Raw genomic sequence first — 23,917 nt, 5'->3', positions numbered from 1 at the left:
GGCACGAGCGGGGAATTCGAACCCGGGTCTCACAGATCCTAGCCCGACGCTCTTAACCACCACACCACGCTGGAACCAACTGCAAATTGAAGGAGCAGTAGTAATACTTTAGAGCAAAAAACCCCATGCTTTCTGCAAAATATCTCAGCTCCCAGCAACTGAATTAAGTCACGTCCACTTGGCCCTTCGACCTTCCCTCAGGAGAATCATTCGAATGGAAAATGTTTATCTTGCTTTTGTGGGACTGTATTTGTACACCAAAAAAAAAGGGGGGGAGGATGGAAGGGAGAGAGATTTCCCCCCCCACCCCAGTGCCATATTTCCATGTGAAAAAGCCACACATGCTGCTGCTGAGGAAGCAGCGGTTCAAACTCTCCCTCCAGGGACGGGAAGATTTTGCCTGTCGATAAACTTTCCACTCAAGATAAGGCCGGCACGGTTGCCAGGGGAATGTTGAAAGGGGCCGACGCAAAGAGTTCGAGAGGAAATCGTCACACACACACACAAAGTTTCATGGCAGCGCCACCAAAAGCCCACTCCAATTTTGAAAAGTCAGAAAACGGGATTCTTCCATGGCACCTACAGTTTCTTTGCCCCAGTCAAATAGTTAGCATTAAAACACTCACAGCCTAGCAATATTCATAGATGGAGACAGTGTGCCTGGTACTTTTAAAGCTTTGCTTGGAAATCTAACGGCGGAGAGGCTCTCCGGCAATCCCAGAGCAAGGAACTTGGGTCCACAAAGTTGTATTCCACCTGGCAGGTCCAAACCAAGACCCAGGGGCTACCTCGCAGGGCTGGTTTGGAGGAGAAACAAAGAGGGAAGAAGAACCGCGCACATGACACTTTGAGCCCTTTTGGAGAAGGGCGGGAAGAATATGTGCTCGAACGGTCAGTGGTGCTCCAAGCAACCAGCTCACTTTTCCAGCTTTCTCTCTGGTACCGGCCTTCAGGCATAAGCCAAAGAACTGTTCTGCCTCATCTCAGCTTCCCCTCATCCTTCATCTGTCCTGCAAAATCCAGCATGTTCAACTCCCAGATCCCAGTCCGACACTAACCACGACACCTTTGCACATGCTTCTGAAAACTATTATGTGGCATCCAACTGTCAACCCAATGCAAAACACAGTAAAAGTGGTAAAGACAAAGATGTTCAACGCTCAGCGACATGAGTGTCTTTCATTTGAAGTTGGGTTTCAAAATGGTTCAGAATGGCTCCCGTAACCCCCTTAGGGCAGGGACGCAACGGCAAATGCCACCGCCCCCCTCCCCAGACTCACCGTCATAGAAGACTCGGTAGACCGCCGGTCTAGTGACTTGGCTCTGCGGTGAGGGGACAGAGGGGATGTCGACATGTCCAGGATGGAGCCCGTTGCCGATTCAGCAGCAAAGTCCTAAAAAGAAAGAAAGAAACCCCCACACACAGATCATAAAACACCAAGATCTACTTCTTGATTGGCACTCAACAGCCCAAAGAATGGGCATATTTTTAAAAAAAAAACCTTAAGTACCTAACTTATTTATTTAAAACATTTATTAGCAGCCTTTCTCCCTTGTGGAACTAAAGGCGGCTTACGATAACAAAAGGATAGGAAACACAATAAAAAGAATATAAATACAATCATGATAAAAACACATAAAGGCAATATTTCAACATGGAGAATGTTGGCATTTTATTAAGAATCTGGCAAACGTGTAACATTTTTTAAAAAATAAGTTACAATGAACTTCCTGACATATTGTCGAAGGCTTTCACGGTCAGAGTTCTTGTAGGTTATCCGGGCTGTGTGACCGTGGTCTTGGTATTTTCTTTCCTGACGTTTCGCCAGCAGCTGTGGCAGGCATCTTCAGAGGAGTAACACAAGCCTGCCACAACTGCTGGCGAAACGTCAGGAAAGAAAATACCAAGACCACGGTCACACAGCCCGGATAACCTACAAGAACCAATGAACTCTGACCGTGAAAGCCTTTGACAATATGTCAGGAAGTTCTTCCTAATATTTAGCTGGAAACTCTTTTCATTTAATTTTAACCAGTTGGTTCTGGTCTGAACCTTCTGGGGCAACAGAAAACTCCGCACCATCCTCTTTATGCGTGTGTGTGTTAAGTGCCGTCAAGTCGCTTCCAACTTATGGCGACCCTATGAATCAATGTCCTCCAAAATATCCTGTCTTTCACAGCCTTGCTCAGATCTTGCAAACTGAAGGCTGTGGCTTCCTTTATTGAGTCAATCCTCTTTATGACAGCCCTTCAAGTACTTGAAGATGGTTCTCATATCCCCTCTCAGTCTTCTCCTCTCCAGGCTAAGCACACCCAGCTCCTTCAACCTTTCCTCATAGGACATGGTAAATTATACATCGCTCATAATTGTTACGATTTCTCTTTTAATGCACATTCCTCATAACGTGCAACACTTTTGTAAGCTGACCATTTATAATTCTTTACACAATGATGTGGGGAACGGGGAGGACGCTACCCCAAGGAATTGTAATTAAAACACCTCTTACTGCTTAACCTGAGTATAGTTACCATTCAGTCCAGGCAAGTGACTGTTTGCAAGCCTGCATTCAGCCCTGCACTACCCCCCAATGCCTGTTTGTTAGAAAATTACAAGTGGTTTGCTCAACGAGGCTCAGTTCCAAGTCGGTGCCTGCAGAACCATTCTAGAGCTTTGCATTTTGCAGCTGGTGTGATGTTAACTTCGAGTCCAGTAGCACCTTCAGAGACCAACAAGATCTTCAGGGTATATGCTTTGAAGTGTCGAAGCTCCCTTCATCTAGGGTTGCCAGGTCCCTCTTCGCCACCGGCGGGAGGTTTTTTGGGGGGAGCCTAAGGAGGGCAGGGTTAGGGGAGGGACCTCAATGCCATAGGGTACAATTGCCAAAGCGGCCATTTTCTCCAGGTGAACTGATCTCTATTGGCTGGAGATCAGTTGTCATAGCAAAAGATCTCCAGTTATTACTTGGATGTTGGCAACCCTACCTTCATCGGATCGGGCAGAGGTCACATGAACACATGAAGTTGCCTTCTACTGACTCAGACCCCTAGTCCATCAAAGTCAGTGTTGTCTACTCTGACCGGGAGCGGCTCTCCAGGGTCTCAGGCAGAGGTCTTTCACCTCACCTACTTGTCTCCAACAGAAGCAGAGAGGGGCCCCTCTCGCATCTTACCCGCTTCCTGGGGAAAACCCTCTTCTCGCTCCTGCCCTGCCGAGTCTCACTGGAGAGCGTAGAGCCGCTGGACGTGTTGGTCTCCATGTTCTCTGCGTTCTCGATATCCAGGGCCTCGAATTTTTCAATCACCTGGGACCGCCTGGAAAGACAGACAAAGAAAGGGAAACCAACAGTGCCCTTAAACGGGAGCCGTGGCCGTCTTTCACAGGTTACAACTACGTCCTTTCGAAAAAGATCCTTTAAGATACTGGGCGGGGAACCGTTTAAGCTCTCAGCAATATGGCTGGAATTCCGTTCCACTGTCCCGATTCAGTGGAATCCAGTAAGAGGGAAAAAATTCCCGAAGAACAAAACTGTTGGGCTACAATGCATATTGGTTTCAATCCAACGCTGCATGTCCACAGACAAAACGAGTGCATGAAATTTTCACCTTCCTGCTCTCATCCAATATGCCCCCCCCCCCCTCAAATGCTGCTCTCCTGTTGGACAGGGGACATTCCCCCAGGAAATCATTTTGGATTGCAGTGGGTGAGGACGTCATGCTCTGTGGATGGAAATCCTTCCATCTGCAGACACGTCCTGCTGGATCCAACCCATTGTTTAAACAGGGGTTTATTAACAGGTTTGAATGTTTTTGACACCCTCCTCCACCCCTGCTAACATGACGCTCATTGGCTGGCTATTCTGAATTCATTACGCTAACCATTTCCCTGCTCCCAGGTCCACAGTGCTGTCTACCAGGGTGGAAACTCAGCATAATATGGGACAAGTGTGGTACCAGGAACGGGTGAATCCGAGGGTTACAGTCCCCGTGGTTATGGCAACGTGGATTTCAACCCTCGGCCACACATACATCTTTATATTTCCTACTTCAAGCTCTGTTGATAAGGGGGTCAAATAGCTTGTTTTCAGACCCCAAAGCACTCTCTACGGGGCTCCCCTGCGAGAATCAATCGAGGGGCACACAGCCAGACTGGTTCTTGCAGATGCCACTGTTCACCATTTCGTCCTGAGGGCCAGCCAGTGCTGGGATTGTTCTCAGATTAAACTCTCTTCCCCAGGATCAGGCCTACAAGTTGCGGGCAAGATGCACTCGGTACCAGAACTCAAGCCGGCAAGCGTCTGGCAAGAAAGCAACATTTCCCACTCAGCGTGTTTCCACTGATCTCTCTTAAGACTTCCGCCCAGCTAAGAAGCTGCAAAGTGGAGAATTTAAGGATCCCGCCCGCTGCACGGGGATTCAGACATACGTGACACTCTCCCGCTAGACATGCCAGCCAGAAGGAAACCCAACTCTATCCCTTGGTGAATCGAAAAGGCCGTATTTTGCACGAGGGCGGTGGGGGATTAAAAAAAAGTATTTCAGAGGGTTTGAGGTTGGCATGAAATCTCTGGATTCTGGAAAACCCGCTGCAGCGAGCGGCATCACAAACCCATCGCCTTCCCAGACCGCAGAAAGGGAATGAAAACAGAACAATTCTATTCTTGGGGCAGGGCACGATCACTCCTGTTTGGCTATGCAGCAACTTATTACGCTTAAATATTTGAAGTGACTGTATCATCCCGAAATGGCTTGGGGCCAGGCTGTATAAAGGACCGCCTCTACTTGATATTCTTAAATCCTGCCCTGTATGCCCCTGCCTTCAGAGGTGAAGCTGGTGGGAACCGGAGACAGAGCTTTTTCAGTGGTGGCCCCTTGCCTCACAATTTTTTCTCCCCTGCGATGTTCACCTGGCACCAATAGGACTTGCTTTTAGGCGCCCGGCTAAAACAGTGATTTTTGACCCACACTCTTAACCAAGGGAATTCATCTTTTAAATATGCTTCTAGCCCAATAAAAACTGTATCTACATTTTAGCTGCCTGAGGTATATTTAGGATTGCGTTTTCTACTCTGTATGGTCAGTTTCTGTTTTATCTGGCATATTAACTGCAAATTTAATTTTTTTTATTTAGGACTGTGTTTGATGAATTTGGCGGCAGTCTTAATTTGTGGTTTTAAATTCTGGTTTTAATGATTACTTAATTTTTGTATCATAAGCTCCTGGAGTTCTGTAAGGTGGAAAGGTGGCTAATAAATGTTTTAAATAAATGAATAAAAATAAATATGTTATGTCCCAGCTTGTTTTAATGGTGTCAGCTTTGTTTTCAATGGTTGTGCTTTATGCCGTAAGCTGCCTCCGGCAGGTCTCTGGAGACACACCATATACATTTTCTAAGTGTTCGGCGTCAGAGAGGGGCCGTGGCTCAGTGGTAGAACGTCTGCTGGGTACGCAGAAGGTCCCAAGTTCAATTCTCGGCATCTGCAGTTGAAAAGACCAGGCAGTAGTAAATAACAAAGACCCTTTTCTGCCTGAGACCCTGGAGAGTCGCTCCCAGTCTCAGTAGACAATACTGATCTCAATGGACCAGTGGGCTGACTCGATATAAGGCAGCATCCTGCTTTTCTTTCATTTACCAACTCTGACTGATCAATTATGATAAATATTTCAGCTCAGTTTACAGGAACAGAATCTTAAGAGTGGGAAGGGATCTCCAGGGTCATCTAGTCCACCCCCTGCACAAAACAAAAACCCCTCCAGGATCCCTGGCCAATCTGGCCTGGAGGAAAATTGCTTCCTGACCCCAAAGTGGTGATCGGCACTACCCTGGGCATGCAAGGAAGGGCCACGAGAGCCAAACACTGACGCAGCCCTTCCTGCCCTGTCTCTCACGATCTGCCTAAGTTCACAGAATCAGGACTGCTGACAGATGGCCATCTAGCCTCTGCTTCAAAAAAGGAAATTTTGTCTGGCTTTCAGAAAATCTCTGAAGGTGGAATACAATCGAAGCTGCCTTATACTGAATCAGTCCATCAAGGTCGGTGCTGTCTACTCAGACTAGCAGCGGCTTTCCTGGGTCTCAGGCAGAGAAGTGTCTTTCTCACCACCTGCTACCTGGTCTTTTCAAAAGCAGATGCCGGGGACTGAACCTGGGACCTTCTGCATGCCAAGCAGAAGCTCCAATCTGGAGAACCGGGTTTGATTCCCCACTCGTCCACATAAAGCCAGCTGGATGACTTTGAGTTAGTCACAGTTCTCTGAGAGCTCCCTCGGCCTCACCTACCTCACAAGGTGTCTGTTGTAGGGAGAGGAAGGGAAGGCGATTGTCAGCCGGTTTGATTCTCCTTAAAAAGGTAGAGAAAGTTGGGATATAAAAAACAACTCTTCTTCCCTTAAGGTGCCAAGGGACCTCTGCAAAGGATCTAGAAGCCCTGTGGATACAGCTAGTGAGATTTTTTCTTTGTTCCTAAGTCTTGCTTGCGACACAGTTGTCTGGATAGAACTGATTAATTCTGAGAGAGCGGGGATTAATTCGCCACGTGGGTTCCCTAGAACTGCCTGCCTTTGGGGCATGGAATGGAATTCCGGCAGGTCCCGTCTAGTCCCTTGCACGCGAGCAGAATTCTCTGCTGGCTTCCACCGGGGGGGGGGGGGGAGAGAGAGACGGCAGGGGAACAGGGACCCAAAGGTGCTTCCCCCCACCCCAAGCGACTAAAAGAACTTGCCGGCAAGTTTTACTTGAAGCTCTGCTGGGATCATTGCACACGCAGGGCAGAACTGAGCTATTTTTAAGTCAAGCACGAGAGGTCTAAAACGTAGCCGATAAAACTGGAATGATCTGGTAGGGAAGTGGTTTTTCTCGACCTATGCAAAGATGCAAGTTATCCGATTGCAGCAGGGACTCACTTACCTGGAGGCAATGGGAAACTCCGCCCCCCGATTCTAAGTCCGTGGGGAACAACATCCCCCCATAATGCTGTGACATCACCACACAAAAAGAAAATGTGTGTGTGTGCTGTCAAGTCACAGCTGACTTATGGCAACCCCGTAGGGTTTTCAAGGCAAGAGACGTTCAGAGGTGGTTGGCCATCGCCTGCCTCCACGTGGGCCGAGGGAGTTTGGAGAGAACTGTGACTGGCCCAAGGTCACCCAACAGGCTTCATGTGGAGGAGCGGGGAATCAAACCCAGTTCTCCAGATTAGAATCCACCACTCTTAACCACTACACTGCACTGGCTATGAAAAACAAAGACTGTCTGAAACCCTAAGCACGGCCTTGATGGTATTCAGTGAGAATGACTTCCAAAGAAACAAGCATCAGTTGGGTTTGCAAAGATAAATGATCCAGAGAAGGGCTTTTTCCTTAAAGTGTCAACGGCCGCTAGAATAGCGAGGGGTTGATACCGAAACGAAAACTCATTTTGTACAGAGGCTTAAGTTACGGGAAGAGCTTTGTGCACCAATATATCTGATGCAATGTGATCTTCTTTTCGTCTGTTGCTGGGTATTTAAAAAAAACACACAGAAAAGAAGATCAAACAAATTCAAGAGGAAATGGTTATCTTTAAAACTTCGGAGACCGCTTTTCCTGTAAAATGCAAAAAAGGCAATGTTTGGCTTGGCATTAAGGTTAAATAGAAGGATTTTGATGGAGTTGAGAATTTTAAGAAGGTTATGTGTCGGCGTACGTATGAATCCACGTGCACGGGTTTTGTAAGTTGTACATCTGACGGACAGTGTGGCGAACCTTAATTTTTAACGACAGAGGGGGTGCTCATTTGGAAAGATCCAGGGGAACGTGAAATCTGACCCTTTACCCCAAGGCAGGAGTTTCCCCACAGCTATCCACCCACCACTCCAGATTTGCCTATTTGATCAGGGTCCCAGCATGCCACATGCAGAGCGAGAAAGAGACCATGAGGGGTAACCCCACACCAAGACGCCTGCGGAATAGACAGCTCCAGGTGACTTCAGGGAGCTAAGGATACATTCTATGCTAAAAAAACAAAAAACCCTTCTCGGCCCCTTTTGTAAAAGACGAACAGTACGCATTTGCATTTCTGCAAATCGTTTTAAAACTAGCCCCGTGCATATTTCATAATTCGCTCCCCCCGCCCCTTTCATCTCGGTTTTGCAAAAGGAACAAATGCAAGGTGAATTAACATTTGCCTTGGCCGAAACAGCAACAGTCTGGAGATAAATCATTAATAAAAAAATAATAATAAAAAACCAGGGAAAAAACCCAAAACATAAACCCCCCCAAAAAAGCAGCAGGTTGATTTCTTATGAAAGGGGGGTTTTGCGCCACCGAGTTGTCTACTGCTCGAGATTTGAGATGAGATGGTAGCGGAAGCAGGCGGAGTAAAGGCGGACACGTCACACAGCAGCAGAGGGCGGAGAGCAACAAGACCTGAAAAGAAAAGAAAGCTGGAGAATGAATGCACAGGGAAATTATCTCGTTTCCGCCCCCCCACCCGGAAACAAACAAACCATCAAAATCAAAAAACCATTAAGCTTCCTAAAACACACCAAACCAAAACACAAATCATCAGCAGAAAAGTAACAAAACAGAATTGTTGCAAAGGGCCCCCCCGAAAAATCACATCCTCCCTCCCGTGCGCGGTCACCGTTCTGATTAAATAAAGAGACAGTGTGTGTTATGCGGAGCAAAGAGATTTACGTAAGTGATGGGGCAAAGGGTTGTACTTCCCAAGCGCCCCGCACCCCGTTTGTCTTCCCTAACTCCCCAGGAAAACCCAAGGCACCTAAAAGGAGTATACGGACCGCCCAAAGATGATCTCAGAGCCAAGCCAAGATGTTCACCGGAAACCCTGGCCATTGCTGAAAAATGGCTGGCAGAAAGCATGATTTCCGGGGGGGGGGAATTGCTCCTTTCCTGGAGTGACGGCAGTTTTGGTAATGGGGAAGGGGGGTCAGCATCTCTTCTCTCCTAAAAACTGTCCCAATTCTCCAGCAGCTGGCTAGCAGCCCTCGAGGTTCATAGCCCCTCAGCTGTTGCAAGACATCTCGTTCTGCAAAGACAGGCAGAATATTGCCAAGGCCCTGGGGGGGGGGGGTTGCCGTGCTTGGGAGGGTGTGGGGAAAGGGAAGAGGGGGAGACAGAACTTTTCATGCAAATAATTAGCTTGAGGGGGTCTGCTGTATTCCAACATAACAGGGCTTTCTATGCCCAAAGTAAGTTGCCTCCCCGATCATAGTTAATAATTATTGGCTTTTGTTTGGTTAATTAGTTATTTGGCAAGGGTGGGGGGACAAGGTTAGATAGCCGGTGCGCCTACTCAAGAACCGCCAGAATGAGAAGATATGCTCACCAAGCGGCTCAGGTGGATCGGTGCCCCGCAACCAGAAACGGCAACCCCTTCACGGCATCCCTCCCAAAGGCCAGCAGGGGGAGCTCTGACATTGACAAACTGGCCAGCAAGCCCCCCCCCCACAATCTCTTTTCTCCTCTTCCCCTCCCAAGCCCGAATCCTGTTTCTCTTGTCCCTAATGTGCATTTTAAGACTCTTAACCAGTGGGAACTCTGGTCAGGTTATTACATGTTGCACATGGTTCAGCATCCCTTACTCAATTTTCATGTTGGCCTGTAATAGAAGAGCTAGATTCGAATCCAGTAGCACCTTAGAGACCGACAAGATTTGAGCTTTCGAGAGTCAAAGATCTCTCTGTCACCTGTCATAGGGAGCTTTGACTCTTGAAAGCTTACACCCTGAAAATCTTGACTGTCTCTAAGGTCCCACTGGACTCGAAACCTAGCTGCCTTACTGAACTGCCACTGGACTCGAAACCTAGCTGCCTTACTGAACTGGAACTGCTTCATCTCGTTTCTGGCCACGCCAAATTCAAACCAGTTTAATTTCAACCACTACAAGCTGAATCCACTTTAAAACCAGCTCAAAAGGGCTCCGAAACTCTGTAGAATCATCGCTCTTTAAAACGTATCGTGCTAGCGCACACTAGAATTAGTTCTGTCCATTAAAAAAAAAAGTCCCAAACCCTCTAATTTCTAGAGCAGGGGTGTCAAACTCATTGGTTACGATGGCCGGATATGACATAAATGCCCCTTGGTCGGGCCGGGCCATGCCTCGCCAGCCCAGATCAAGACTGGAGTGGTGGTGGCTGCTTCAGCTGGCTCATGGGCCGGATAAGAGCTCTCAAGGGGCCGGATCCGGCCCCAAGGCTGTATGCTTGATACCCCTGTTTCAGAGTCCTGGGGGGAGGGAGAGATCGCAGCCATTCCAATCTGAAACTGGTTTAAAGGGGTGGACAAGAAGAGCATACCTGTTCACTGCTGTGGAACTAGTTTGCACCTTCGCATTTCGCGGTACAAAAATCCCGATCTATTGCAGGATATTGAAATGATTTGGAGTGAAGGGAATAAGAGGATGAAGTCAGCCAGAAGGTTAGTCAGGTGTTATTGGCAATTTTTAATGAGTCTGCTTGTGTTATTCTGGGGTACGGGTGTGTTAGAATAGGAGACAAAAGAAGAGGTGACACAAAAGTTTGCGCTCGCCCAGGGGTAAACCAGGTGTGCACTGCTCGCCTCGCGTTTTCTCAACTCTAAATGACAAGAGGAGAAACTCAAGGGGGTGTATGTGTGGGGAGAATGGTTAATAAAACAGCAAGCTCAAGTTGAAACTCAGAAAAGCAGTCCAGCAAAGCAAGGGGGGTGGATTTGCAAGAAGGCAGGAACATGTTAATTCACTGGTGCATGCATCTGGTGAGACTGCGAGAATATCTAGCGAGACTGCAAGAATATCCTTTTTTTTCTTTGGTTATCTAAATCTTCTATTTTTTCATCTAATTCCTCAATGTTCCCAGAGGTGGGTTTTTTTTAATATATATACAATTTCCTGATAATGTCAGAGGGTCGCCGTATTGGCCTCGATTCGAGTCCAGCAGCACCTTACGGACCAACAAAATGTTCGGGTCATGAACTTTCGAGAGTCGATGGTCCTTTGTCAGGTAGAAGTACTTGTATCTGACAAATCCTACTTGTGTCCGACGAAGGGGAGCTTTGATTTGTGAAAGATTACACCCTCCAAATCTTCTTGGTCTCTAAATTGCTACTGGACTCGAATCTAGCTTATCTTTTGACTCTTATTCTATTTCCAGTGTCATAATTTCTCTTTCCTAATTCACTCACTTTCCCCTTTACCTTTTTAATTCCAGTCAAAACTATTAAAATATCTTTGGTTCTTTCCTCATTTGTAATTAGCATTCGATCCAAAGCCTTGATTTTATTTTCTCTCTCTATACGCAAATCTTCTATTTTAGGTGTGAGGAGGGAGTTCTACCAAGGTTTGAAATTCACTTAAAAAAATATCTCTTACTGGCGAGTCTAATGAGAAGGTTAGAGGTAACCCCGGAGAAGGCAATTGTCACAGGCTAATGTTTTAAAGACATCAGATAAGGCAAAATAAAGAGCTCACTTATCTGGCATTATCTGTTCTGTTTCCAAGATTTCTTGGAAGGAATACGGAATAAGGACAGGAATGCCATCACGGAAAGACAGCTGGTGGAAAGGGGTGTATAGGAGATGCACAGGGCAAACCCACAACAGTTCTTAAGTGCATATGCGTCCCAGCTTCATGAAGTTTAGGAACTATTTTTTTAAAGCAGGGTAACATTTCCCACCAACCACAAAGCACCTGAGAGTTAAAGCACAGCCACAGAAGAGAAATTAGTTCACACAGTGGTTCCCAAAATGCTACTCTGGGGGTCGTGTGGCAATACCCCAGAGACTATAGACCGGTTCATGCGTCACAGAGAATGCAGGTAAGTGCGTACTGTGGCTTGTAAGGAGGAGCAAACCTGTTCCCTTCATAAATGAAACAGGGGACCAGTCCCTGGATAAATGGGGGGTTTAAATTGCACATTCAGCGAGACGTGAGTCAAACATAACGTGAGAATTGCTCAACGCACGTTTAAAGAAAAAAAGCAAGCACGGTACAGGGACAGTACGTGCGTTGGCTGAAACTTGTGAGTTATTAAAATAATAACTGTGTACCAGGGAGATGCAATTGACTCACAGCAACCCCAGGACCAGGGGGTTTTCAAACCAAGAAATAAGCAGAGCTTGCCATTGCCTTCCTCTGGCTAGGCAACCCCCAACTTCCAAGTACTAACCATGGCTGACCCTGCTTATCTTCCAAGTATACTAGGAGGAAGTGGACCAGGTAATCTGGCAAAAAGTGCTTTTTTGGGCACTGCCTCAAGAATCCGTAAGCGATTCTGCTCCAACACTTGCTCCTTTCTTGGAATAACCAAGCCAAACCCTCCAAATGCTATTTGGTTGCCCATGGGCGACCAATGGTTTTTCACGGCATCTTAGCAAGGAAAGCTGTGAGGTGCTTCTTTCTTGGTCTTCCCGCCTGTCCTGCAAACCTGCATGCACAAAACCCATAAGAACATCAGAAAAGCCTTGCTGACCAACCAGTTACTCCGGAGGGCCAACAACAGGGCCTAGAGGCCGAAGCCTTCCCCTGATGAGAACATCAGAAGAGCCCTGCTGGATCAGACCATTCAGAGTCCGCCTGGTCCAGCATCCTGTCTCACACAGTGGTGAACCCGTTCCTCTGGAGGACCAACAAACAGGGCATAGAGGCTGAGGCCTTCATAAGAACATCAGAAGAGCCCTGCTGGATCAGACCGGTGGTCCATCTAGTCCAGCATCCCGTCTCAAACAGTGGACAAACAGTTCCTCTGGAGGGCCAGCAATGGGGCATGGAGGCCGAGGCCTTCGTAAGAACATCAGAAGAGCCCTGCTGGATCAAACCAGTGGTCCATCTAGTCCAGCATCCTGTCTCGCACAGTGGCCAACCAATTCCTCTGGAGGACCAACAAACAGGGCGTAGAGGCCCAGACCTTCATAAGAACATCAGAAGAGCCCTGCTGGATCAGAACGGTGGTCCATCTAGTCCAGCATCCTGACTCACACAGTGACCAACCAGTTACTCTGGAGGGCCAAAAGCAGGGCATAGAGACCGAGGCCTTCCCCTGATGTTGCCTCCTGGCTTTCATACCCGGCGGTTGAGTGCCCCTGAATGGCTAACAGCCACTGATGGAACTCTCCCTCCATGGATCTGTCTAATCCCATTTTAAAGGCTGTGGCCATCGCTACATCCTTTGGCAGCGAATTGCACATTTTAATCACTCGTGTAAACAGGTGTTTCCTTTTGTCTGTCCTGAATCTTTTGCCCATCGGCTTCACTGGATGCCCTCGAGCTCTAGTATTTGGGGAGAGGAAGAAAAAGTTCTCTTGGCCAACTCTCTCTGCCTGCTGCATAATTTCTTAAGCCAATATCGTGCCCCCTTCTCGAGTTCTCTCTTAATGCGCGTGCCCGGCGAGAAGCAGAAAAGCTCAGACCTCGTGAGCACACGCGGTACCCTCCCCACCATGGAAACGTTTGGCGGAGGCAAAACTCGAACTCACGGCTGCCCGGCCCTTACCTCCTTTCGCTGCCGAAGAGCCGAGCCACTTCTTCCCTTCCGGGGCTGCGGGCCCGGGCCCTCCGCTCCAGCCGCTTCCGCTCCGCTTGGAAGGCTTCCCGGTTACTGATCCGGATGGCCCTGGGGACGTCGGCCAGGGTGGCGTACTGCCGGCTGGCTTTGAAGGCAAAGGGCCGGGCCAGCCCCTCGGAGCCCCTGGCCCCGTCTCGGCCGGCGCAGTCCTTGTGCGGGCCAGGGTAGCCGCTTTCTGAGTCCAGGGCGTTGAGGGAGAAGCTGTAAACCATTCGGCTGCCGGGCTGCCGGGTACCTGGGGAAGGAAAGGGGCAGCTTTCCTCTGGGGAGGACGACGTGGGGTCACTGTACCTGTTGTTCGGGGTGCCAGGGCTGGGAGGGGACGGCGGGGTCAGCAGCTGCTGCTCCTCCACCTTGGCATCCTGTTTGGTCTTCTCCAGGGAAAAATAGCCGCTCTCTACGCGCGCCTTCCGCCCGCAGTCTCCACGATCGCCGTTCATCGTGCTCTCGTCTGAAGGCAAAACAAAAGCCAAGAGGTTACTGACCCCCATCTCCTGCTAAGTAGCTCGAGGTACCATAGATGGGGTTACCCCGGCCAGCTCTAACAACACCCCTGTGAAGGCAGGAGCCGGCAAAAGAAGGGGCGGGGGCTATGCAAATATCAGCAGGCTGGGCATCCCAAGGACTATTAACACGCCCCAGTTATATGCTCTAATGCTTTTCCTAGATGGGAAAAATGCCCGCCCCATGAAACTACTCATCAAATGGGGAAGGGTGCAACATTTTCCATCCAGAAAGCGTTGGCATGGCTCCATCCTTTTATTTGGTGCCCTTTACACTATCGCCAAAGGCGCACCAAGGACAAAAGAACACCGCTTGATTAATTCAAAATACGGTTGACGCCAGAACGGCGGCCACCCCCGAGGGGGGTATAAAGGAGAGGAAAAGAAGCCCTTGAACTCGTAAGCCCTGTATGGCAGATAAGAGCCGAGGGCTAAATTTTTCATCCTTCCCCCGCTACGCGTCCAAGGGGGAAACTCATAGTGTCGAACAGGAAGTGAAGACCTGTCTTTTCCTGTTACGCAAAGAACAATATGATCGGAGGATAACAAGAGGAGATGAAAAGCCAGGCAAAGGAGTGGAGATCCAGGCAAGACCATCCATTTGGCCTCAGCAGTAGGCATCAAAATTGTAGATTGTTGTAGAGTCGCAGAATTACGAAAACGGGTGACTTTATCGGTCAAAGAAATAGGGCGGGGTACATTTGGACAGAGGGCAGGGGGTGACGAGACAGTACAGCACCCGTAGGTGCTTCAATGGGACATGGGAAATGAGCTAAAATCTGGGACTCAGCTGGGGGGGGAACAAAGGGAGGTAGCCCCATCATCTTGGACGTCGGGTTTACTTTGGGGGGGGGGCAAGTCTACCCCAACAGTTTCCAAATGCCCCTCTTTTTTTCCCCTTGCCCCACCTTCAACAGTGGGTGAATCTCTTGCTGACGTCCTTTTTAATTGCTCTTTTTATGTTTGCGGCCGATCCCAGTTCATTGACCCACTGTTTGTAAACAGGGAATGGCTTTCTGATGAAATTAGGACATCCTACCTTACGGCCACACAAAATCCAAAAATAACTGAACCAGTTGCAAGGTTTTTACGGTCAGCAATCAAATATCGTGAATGGTATGTAGCGTTCCTGAATGGCTGATTCGGGACTGTTTTATCCAATTTTATCTATTTGTTCTCGGATCTATCCTAATGTACGTTTTTCTTTCTATATGCCAATAAAGATGTGTGTATGTATGTGCAGGGGTGTGGGTGACCAATTTATGGGGGCGGTTGGAGAAGAAGAAGAGTTGTTTTTTATATGCTGACATTCTCTATCACTTAAGGAAGAATCAAATCAGCTTATAATCATCTTCCGCTCCCCACAACAGACACCTTGTGAGGTAGGTGAGGCTGAGAGAGTTCAGAGAGAACAGTGACTAGCCCAAAGGTTCTCAGATCAGAGTCCACCGCTCTTAACCACCACACCACGCTGGCTCTCTAATGTTTTTCCTGGGGGGGGGGAATGCCTGCTCCGTGAAACTACTCATCAGCTGGGGAAGGATGCAACATTTTCCATCCAGAAAGTTTTGGGGCACCTGCAACCATCTTGTTGACCACGCCAACGGGCTCTGCCTGCCTTCTGCCACAACACTTTCTGCACAATCTCATGCCAAGTGACCCCACACTAAGGCTGCCAACGTCAGTGGGGCTTTGGTTAAAATTTTCAGGGTACGAGCTTTCGAGTGTCAAAGTTCCCTTCGTCAGTTCCCACCTGAGGAAGGGAACTTGGACTATCGAAAGCCGGTACCCTGAAAATCTTGTTGGTCTCTAAGGTGCTCTAGGACTCGAATCTAGACATTAGAAGGGAGACACTGTGAAGTCATCTTACCGGCAGATGCTGGCCAATGCACTCCAGTGGTACAACAGCAACGGTTGTGGGGGTGCATTGCTTTCCCTCCCCCAAGTTGGCCACCCATCTGCTCACCCTACACCTCAATTTCCCCCCCAGTTATCATGGTGGAAACCTGAGCTATAAAGATCCTCTTTGAGGACCTTTTCGATACAAAATCAGAGAAGGTGTACATATTTAGCATGTCCAATTGGCGGTAATACCACAAATACCGACCTCTTGCATCTTGGCACTTTCCTTTTTTGTTTAAAATTCACAGAAGAATATTTGCATTGCACATTTCTGCCTAACGGAACGTGCTCTCTAGGCGACTGACAACAATCCACAAATGGCATTGCTAACCCAAAGCGTGAAGAACCACAACACCATCAAAAACCCAACTTCATAAAAAGCATAAACAGTGGGGATATAGTTAAAAAGGAGCTCGAGATAGTACTAGTAGTCGGCATCAATTCTGAACAACACAAAACCTACCAACTAAACAGGAACGAATGGAGCAGGTAAATTCACTTATGAACCAGACCAACCACAAAGGAGGAGCCTGCTTCAATTCTGAGATTAGGCAGGTGGCAACTTGGGACAGGGCCTTCTTGGTCATGGCACCAAAGATCTGCAAGTCTCTCCCCAGGGATTCTTCCATCCCCTTCTGTTGTTGTCTTTCACCAGCAGGTGAAGGTTTGTTCCGCTTGGCATTCCCTCAATGATCCCTCCTTCCTAACCAATTCTTTTATGTTTTATATGTATTTTAACTCTATTTTTAACCGTTTTAATGGTGTGTGTGTGTGTGTGTGTGTGTGTGTGTGTGTGTGTGTAGGTGATTTAATGGTTTTAAAGGTTTGCCACATCGGTGGTCCTTGTAAAGGCAGAAATACGCATCTTGAAAATAAATCATAAATAAATAAAGGAAGTGCCAAGGAGAACAAAATGAAATTCAACTATTATACAGTGTTGGTTTCTACCTTCTTTGCTATCCAGCGTTGGCTCCTTCAGGGAACAGGCAGACGGAGCTGGGCCTTGTACGGGGCTTGCGGCCATGCCCACGGCTCCATTTCCATCTGGTTGGTCTTTCCCCCTCATTTCTTCCTGCCAGAGGGTTGACTTGGTGGTCGGGATTTTCTCGGCACTGGGGATGTTGCTGCTGGTCACCGCCATCTTGGCTGGACCGGGTTCCTAGAGAGGGCGCAGAAGAACCGAGAGTGTTAAGATCACCCTGTCTACAGACTGAGGTTTCCATTCAGGGCCAACTTAGGCGACACAGGCTCGATTTTGCTTTCTGAGGGTGGAAGGATGTGATACATTAAACACGCTGCTGCTGCGGAAAATGGCAGGCCTGCATCTCATTCTCCTCCCGCTTTATATCTGGTAATGGTACCACATGCATACCTATATCCTTCCATCATTGCATCGCATGTTTCCTCCCTCAACGAGTAAATGACAGGACAGCAAGAAGACACCACAGCATAGGAAAGTGTGCCTGAACTCTGAGGCAGCTTGACGCAAACCTGCCATTTTCAGGGGCAGCCCTGCGTCAAGCACAGTGTGGAATTCCAGCCACTGACAGTTTCAGGACATTTTTTTACAGCATTGATAACAGCGATTTTACAGCCCTGCCTTCTCTCTCGGACCTTGGGGCTGGGTTAGCTCTACCTAGCATGCCCTCCCTCCACCGGGCATCTGTGGGAGACCCTCTCTCTGTGTGAACCTCCTGGAAGCTTTTAACAGAACATTATCCCCAATTCAACCCAGTGGGATGTACAACCGCAGATGACCCAGGGCTTTCTTTGGAGTCACACCACAATAGGGTTGCCAACTCTGGTTTGGAAAATTCCTGGAGACTCGGAGGTGGAGCCTGAGGATTTGGGGAGGGACCTCAGGAGGGTATAACACCATCCAGTCCTCCCTCCAAAGCAGCCATTTTCTCCAGGGGAACTGATATCTACAGTCTGGAGATCAATGGTAAGTCCTGGAGATTTCCAGGCCTCACCTGGAGGTTGGCAAACTTACACCACATCCAGAGAATAGCACACACACCCCAGAAGTCTGCAGGGCACCTCCCCTTTCCAGTCACTCACTCTTTCTTTCTTTCTTTCTTTCTTTCTTTCTTTCTTTCTTTCTTTCTTTCTCTCTCTCTCTCTCTCTCTCTCTCTCTCTCTCTCTCTCTCTCTCTCTCTCTCTCTTTCTCTCTCTCTTTCCTTCTTTCAGTCCTTCCTTCCTTCTTGAAGAAAAACAGTTTCTTCTCTCACAACCTCTGGATTTAGCTGCTTGTCTGTGCTGGCTTTCGCCTTGCAATTTTTACAGCCTCCATTTCTATTTCAGTTTTTGACAGCTCCCTCCCACCCTGAAAAGTATTTGAGCTGCTGTCCCTGGCTATAACTTTCCATTCTTTTACTAGCTGAATTATAACAAAGCGCCTAGAACCGTTTGCGTTGGAAAGGTGGGACAGAAAACCCTCACGTAATGAATACATTAGAGAACACATGGAAACCCGTTCCCCTGAAGGGTCTCCATCAAAACACCACAGCACCACGTTCTTTACTTCTTCTGTACGGTCCCTTGCACAGTCCCTTGTACGGTCCCTATCTCTAACGCGTGCATGCAAATAATCCCCCTCGCACACGTACAAAGTCTTATTTATAGTTCAGTTTTGTTAAGCTTCACTTCACAAAAGGGTGCCCCACATCAGGGGGGAATGGCTAATGAAAGCCGTCCTTTTGGTAAAAGGGTGGGGCTTACAACAGAAATGCGGGAAGGGACTTTTATGATCTTCCCCCAAAGGGAGTGAAGTCAAATATAGAAAGGCAGAGCAAAGGCCAGTTTAAGGAAAAAAAGGCGTACGGTTGCCTTTCCCGAAGAGATTGCCTTTCCCGAACATTTGCACGTGGAGAGGACTACAGAATCAACCTTCTCAGGAACCTCACGTGGCCTACTTTGGTGACAAGGAGACCCCCCCCCCTCTCACCTTGATCCATCGGTACCGCAAAGACGACGGACAGGACAAGGTAATGCTTTTCTTTGAAACGTGAAGGTATAGAAACTCGATGTAAACGAAAACGCAAGAGAGCACAGGAACGTCAGGAACCCAAATTCCACCAGCCGTACAATGCAGCAGAAAGGAGATGCAGGATGAAAATGTTATGGCCCAAAAATATTCAGAGGGGAAAAGGACATTCGGGGGAGCCTTGAAAAAATCCCTACGAATTATTCCCTTTTGGAATGAGCGAAATGCTTTTTCGTTGACAAGGCTTTCCTTCTAATATCACATCACGTATAATTTCCTTTTTAACGTAAGACAGTCCACAGAATTCGAGAATGACACTTCCTGAGTCCACAAAACGCTGCCAAGCGTACATTTATCGTTTCCACGCGCCTCGTTTGGGTCACGATCAACTTTGCTATAACGTGTGCGGTGATAATGCACACCGCACTCTTCCACGGCGGTTCAGTTCGACAAAGTTGAACTTTGTTATCCCAGCATGTCGCTCCTGGGTTTGACTGTAGGAGAGTTTTTCTGTCCAAACCATACCCTTCTTTCCGTTTTGAAATTTGTTTTCTTCATTCCCCCCACCTCTCAGATGGCAAAAGCTAAGTTACATGCGCCAAGGCTGCAGTAGCTAGTAGCATACACTCTTTCTCTCTGACAAAGGCAGCTTTGACTCTCGAAAGGTTATACCCCCAAAATCTTGTTGGGTTAGGGTTAGCGTGTCAACCATAAGGCCAGAACAGGGGTGTCAACCATAAGGCCCGCAGGCTGGATCTTGTCCCTTGAGAGAGCTTATCCGGCCAGGGAGCCAGCCAAGGTTGCCACCCCCTCCGTTCTCAATCTGGGCTGGCGAGGCATGGCTCGGCCCCCACCAAGTGACATTTATGTCGTATCCGGCCCTCGTAACAAATGAGTTTGACACCCCTGGTCTAGAAGGTCCTAATGGACACTCCAGTAACTGAACCCTATGGGAGACTAGAGAAGGTCCTAATGGACACGCCAGTAACTGAACCCTATGGGAGACTAGAGAAGGTCCTAATGGACACTCCAGTAACTGAACCCTATGGGAGACTAGAACCCATGACTTCAACCATTGTTCGTTACAAGTAACCACCATGTCTGTTCCTCACACAGGGACTCAACCGCTGAATGACTGACAACACGTCTCCCCATCAGAAGGAACAAACCGATCGAGAAGGTTGCCGTTTTGATGGAGGCCCTCAAAGCATGCTGGGTGGTCACAGAAGAGGAATGAACCCAAGCAAGGGGGGGAAAAATATAGAAGAAGCGACAGCACCAATCTCTCCCTCCCCCGACCAAGTTTTCTCAATTTTTTGGTAGCAGACTCTGTCCCCAAAGAAAATCCGAAGTGCATGGAGGTTGGGCCCCGTTCGTTCCACCGGCAACCAGACAGAGTGTGGCTCGCCCAGCTCCGCTTCCAGCCGCAGCTTTTCCAAGACTCGCATCTTTCCCCCAAAAAATCCTACTTACCTTATTTGGTGCTCAGGAGAACAGGCCCTGAATGATTTCCAAGGGGTTGCTGTAGCAACGGAGCGTAATCCAAAAATGATATTATTCAGCCAACATTCTCTCCCCCTCCCCTTCTGCTCCGCTTCCCAAAAAAGAATCGGCTTTCGGGGGCTGGTTTTGTGCCGTGCGACATTTCCTCGTCGGTTGCTCTCCTGTGCTTTGGCCTCAGCAGAGCTACCCGTTAGGGGATTTGGGGCAGCAGGGGGGACAGGGTCGGGACGCAGGAGAGGTCTATTTAAAAAAAATCTTCTTTTGCTGTTCTGGAAACACCAAGAGTAGGAACAGGAGAACGGCTCCCATCACATCAACCATACAGATCTGGGTAAGGATAGACTGGCTGGGGAACGAAGAAGAGGAGCCAAGACTAGCCTATAGCCAGGACGGTCTATATTCTGGGAAAAGCATAAGATCTGAAACTGGATGAAAGTTTCTAGTCCTTATTGTTCCAGAATTTGATAATACACAGGCATTTCACTGCATGCACCAATTTATTGATTTATTTATTTCTCTTATACACTGCCTTTCTCCCCAATGGGAACCCATAACGGCTTACGCTTGCTCTCCTCACAACAAGGCGGCGCGAATGTGTGTGGCCTAAGATCACCCAGCATACTTCCATAGCAGAGTGGGGATTTGAACCCAGGTCTTCCAGATGCTAGTCCCACAACACCACACGGGCTCTCCAAACTGTGTTTCCTTTGATAGCTCCCCCTGACCCCCCGGCTGGCAGGAAGTGGAATGATGCAAGACTGACATTACACCAACGGGCTTAAATTGGCAACAAGACAGCGGCAGAATTTAACAGGTCTTTGCGACGAATCTTCCCAGCTCGAAAGTTGCATCGCAGAACGGACTGAATGCAGACTCTCCCCAGCAAACTCTTAAGCACCCAATGAGTGTCCCAATTCCCAAGGCACAGCCACCTCCTAAAAAAATTGCCGTGGGCCGGATCCAGCCCCTTGAGAGCTCTTATCTGACCCGCGAGCTAGCCACCCCCCAACTCTTGATCTGGGCTAGCGAGGCATGGCCCGATCCGGCCACGTGACATTTATGTCATATCCGGCCCTCGTGACATATGAGTTCAACACTTCTGGGCTATTCCTTGAGAACAGAATTACGTCTTTGCAGGTTCCGGCATCCAAGGAGAGAGAAAGAGACCAAAATGTGGCAGCTGCATTGCTTTAGCACTGATGTGGGGGGAGAGGGATAAGCTGCCCCCCCCCCCAGCTCCCAAGTTTGAGATCAAACCGAGAGGGGGCCAGTGACCGTCACCCGCCTCCCCCAACTTCTTGCGGCCCCCTTCCCACAACCGGCCAGCCCATCTCACAAGGAAAAGATAAAACCAACCTAACAAAAAACAGAAGCCCAGCCCTGGACAAAGAGAAACCTATTCCCAAGAGCGGCAGAGGTCGGATTCTGACCCCTGCGGGACGCTCCCCCACGCCTTCCACGTGGGAGATTCCGGCTGGAAAAAACGAGTCACAGGCTTGTACTAATTCCCTCTCTCTCTCTCGCTCCCTTTTTTTTTACCATTTATAGTCAAAAGAGGGTGAAATCATTGTCGCTGGATCCCCGGAGAACACAGTAGTGTAGTGGCCCCTGAAAGATCTATGAACCCGACTCGGCTGAACCCGACTCTCTTGCTTTGAGAGTTTTTTAAATCTCGGGGGACCATCTAGTGCGGGAAGGGGGGGGGGGAACCAGAGCGCTGGGTAATTTTATTCCGCTCGGGAGGCCTGTCAACAGCCGAGAATCTTTCCCTTGTTCTCCCATCTCCCATTTGCAATTGCGTGGGATGGGAGGAAAAGGCACTGTAAACCCTCCGCCAGCAACTGGACAGAACTGGGCACACACGAAGCTACACGTTTGTGACGCTATGCGCACGTATCCAAGAATGTACTCCATACAGACCCCGATATGGAGAATTTCTTTATGCACGGGAATAGATCCCACTATTCCGCAGAGAAGGCGGAATATCCCACTATTCCACAGAGAAGGCACAGAATATGCATGCTTAAAAAAATTATTACCACCAACAAGCGCAGTTCTAGTCCTTATGAACGCAAGCTGGTATATAAAGACCCCCGCCCCCACCCCGGATCAGACCACAGGCCTGGGATCGAGTTTCTCACAGTGGCCAACTAGATTCCGTAGAAAGCCCACGGGAAAACACAGAGGCCTCAGTCTCCCCTTTGTTGTTTCCCAGGCAACTGATATTTAGAGGCACACTACCTCTGAACATGGAGGTTCCATTTGACTATCATGGCAAATAGCCACTGGTGGATCGGTCCTCCTTGAATTTGTCTAATCCCCCCCTTTAAAGCCATCTGAGCTAGCAGCCATTGCAACACCCTGTGGCGGTGAGTCCCAGGGGTTAATTACGTGTTGCAATTTACTACGTGTGCCTCGTTCATAGTGACTTCTTGCTTGTTTTAGAGGTAAGACTTCTGGGGGGGAGGACGATGCCTTCTTGGGCTCTTCAGGACCGGGGACCATTCCCCACATTTACCTGGGGGGTCGGGGGCTCGACTTTCCTCTTCTTCTTCTGATTCTGCTTGTTCGTCCTCGGATAGACAACCAACATCTCCAGCCACCTGTGGGCGAGACAGGAAAGCGGCAGGTTAGAAGAGCGTTGGGAGACGCAACGGGGAAAAGGCACCAGTGAGACGAAAGAGGCAACGGTGGGTCTTAAAAGTCTCTTCTCAAGGGAGCACTGCAGATACTCAGGAGGCCGTTACCGGTTCGGGACTGGGCGTTCACACTGTTAAGAGACCCCAGGGCAGGGTGGCAACCTTAGAAGCATCAACACCCGGGCAAAGAGGGCCTTTGTTGGGACGCATACCACTGTGTCGCTGCGGTGTCTCATGGAACAATGGCCCAACTCGGTATAAGGAAGCCAGATATATCTGCAGCTGATTTCTACTGGCTGAGGGTTGGATCTTGCCCGCTTTCCCACTCAACCTCAGCCACCCCTCCCTCCACAACTTTTATTATTTATTTACTTGATTTCTATCTCTCCTTTCTCCCCAAAGGGGACCCAAAGCAGCTTACCTCGTCCTCCTCTTTTCTGTATCCTCACGACAACCCTGCGAGGTAGACTAGGCTGAGAGGGTGTTGGCCCAAGGCCACGCAGCAAGCTTGCGTGGCAGAATGGGGATTCAAACCGGGATTTCCTAGACCCTTTTCTGATATTTTAACCACCACGCCGGCTAAAGCCTCTAGTCTACATGACTTTCGTCCATGCTGGTCTTGCGATCCCCAGCATAGCTTTTTGGGTAGTCAAAGTTGACTCTCTCCCTTCACCACCAGCGGAATATCTGGTTGGATCCAACCCCAGGTGTGGCCTGACAGTAGGACTCCCCAACAATTAAGTCCAGTCAAGTTACTAGTCCACATATATTTGACCTGCCTGCCTGCTCAAACCCAACTATGGAGAAAAAGATCCACATTTTGTGGTCCGACTCCTTAACCACTA

At 48.7% G+C, this 23,917-nt stretch overlaps 1 protein-coding gene across 2 annotated transcripts in view; it reads right to left on the bottom strand.

Moving 5' to 3' along the window:
• MPRIP (myosin phosphatase Rho interacting protein) overlaps nt 1-23,917 on the bottom strand; it is a 122,976-nt gene that overhangs the window by 31,551 nt on the left and 67,508 nt on the right. The window contains exons 5-9 of one of the 2 annotated variants that reach the window (XM_056866326.1): nt 22,952-23,036; nt 16,892-17,102; nt 13,467-13,989; nt 3,171-3,312; nt 1,281-1,394 (exon numbers count right to left, since the gene is read on the bottom strand). In XM_056866326.1, the coding sequence (XP_056722304.1) occupies nt 1,281-1,394; nt 3,171-3,312; nt 13,467-13,989; nt 16,892-17,102; nt 22,952-23,036 (1,075 nt within the window). The remainder of the gene's footprint in view (nt 1-1,280; nt 1,395-3,170; nt 3,313-13,466; nt 13,990-16,891; nt 17,103-22,951; nt 23,037-23,917) is intronic. The other variant, XM_056866325.1, reaches the window with a different exon arrangement.

Source organism: Euleptes europaea, chromosome 21 (assembly GCF_029931775.1).
Source record: "Euleptes europaea isolate rEulEur1 chromosome 21, rEulEur1.hap1, whole genome shotgun sequence".
In the NCBI taxonomy this organism is placed as follows: Eukaryota; Metazoa; Chordata; class Lepidosauria; order Squamata; family Sphaerodactylidae; genus Euleptes; species Euleptes europaea.
The sequence above is the reverse complement of the archived record's forward strand: the minus strand, read 5'-3'. Positions and strand labels throughout refer to the sequence as shown.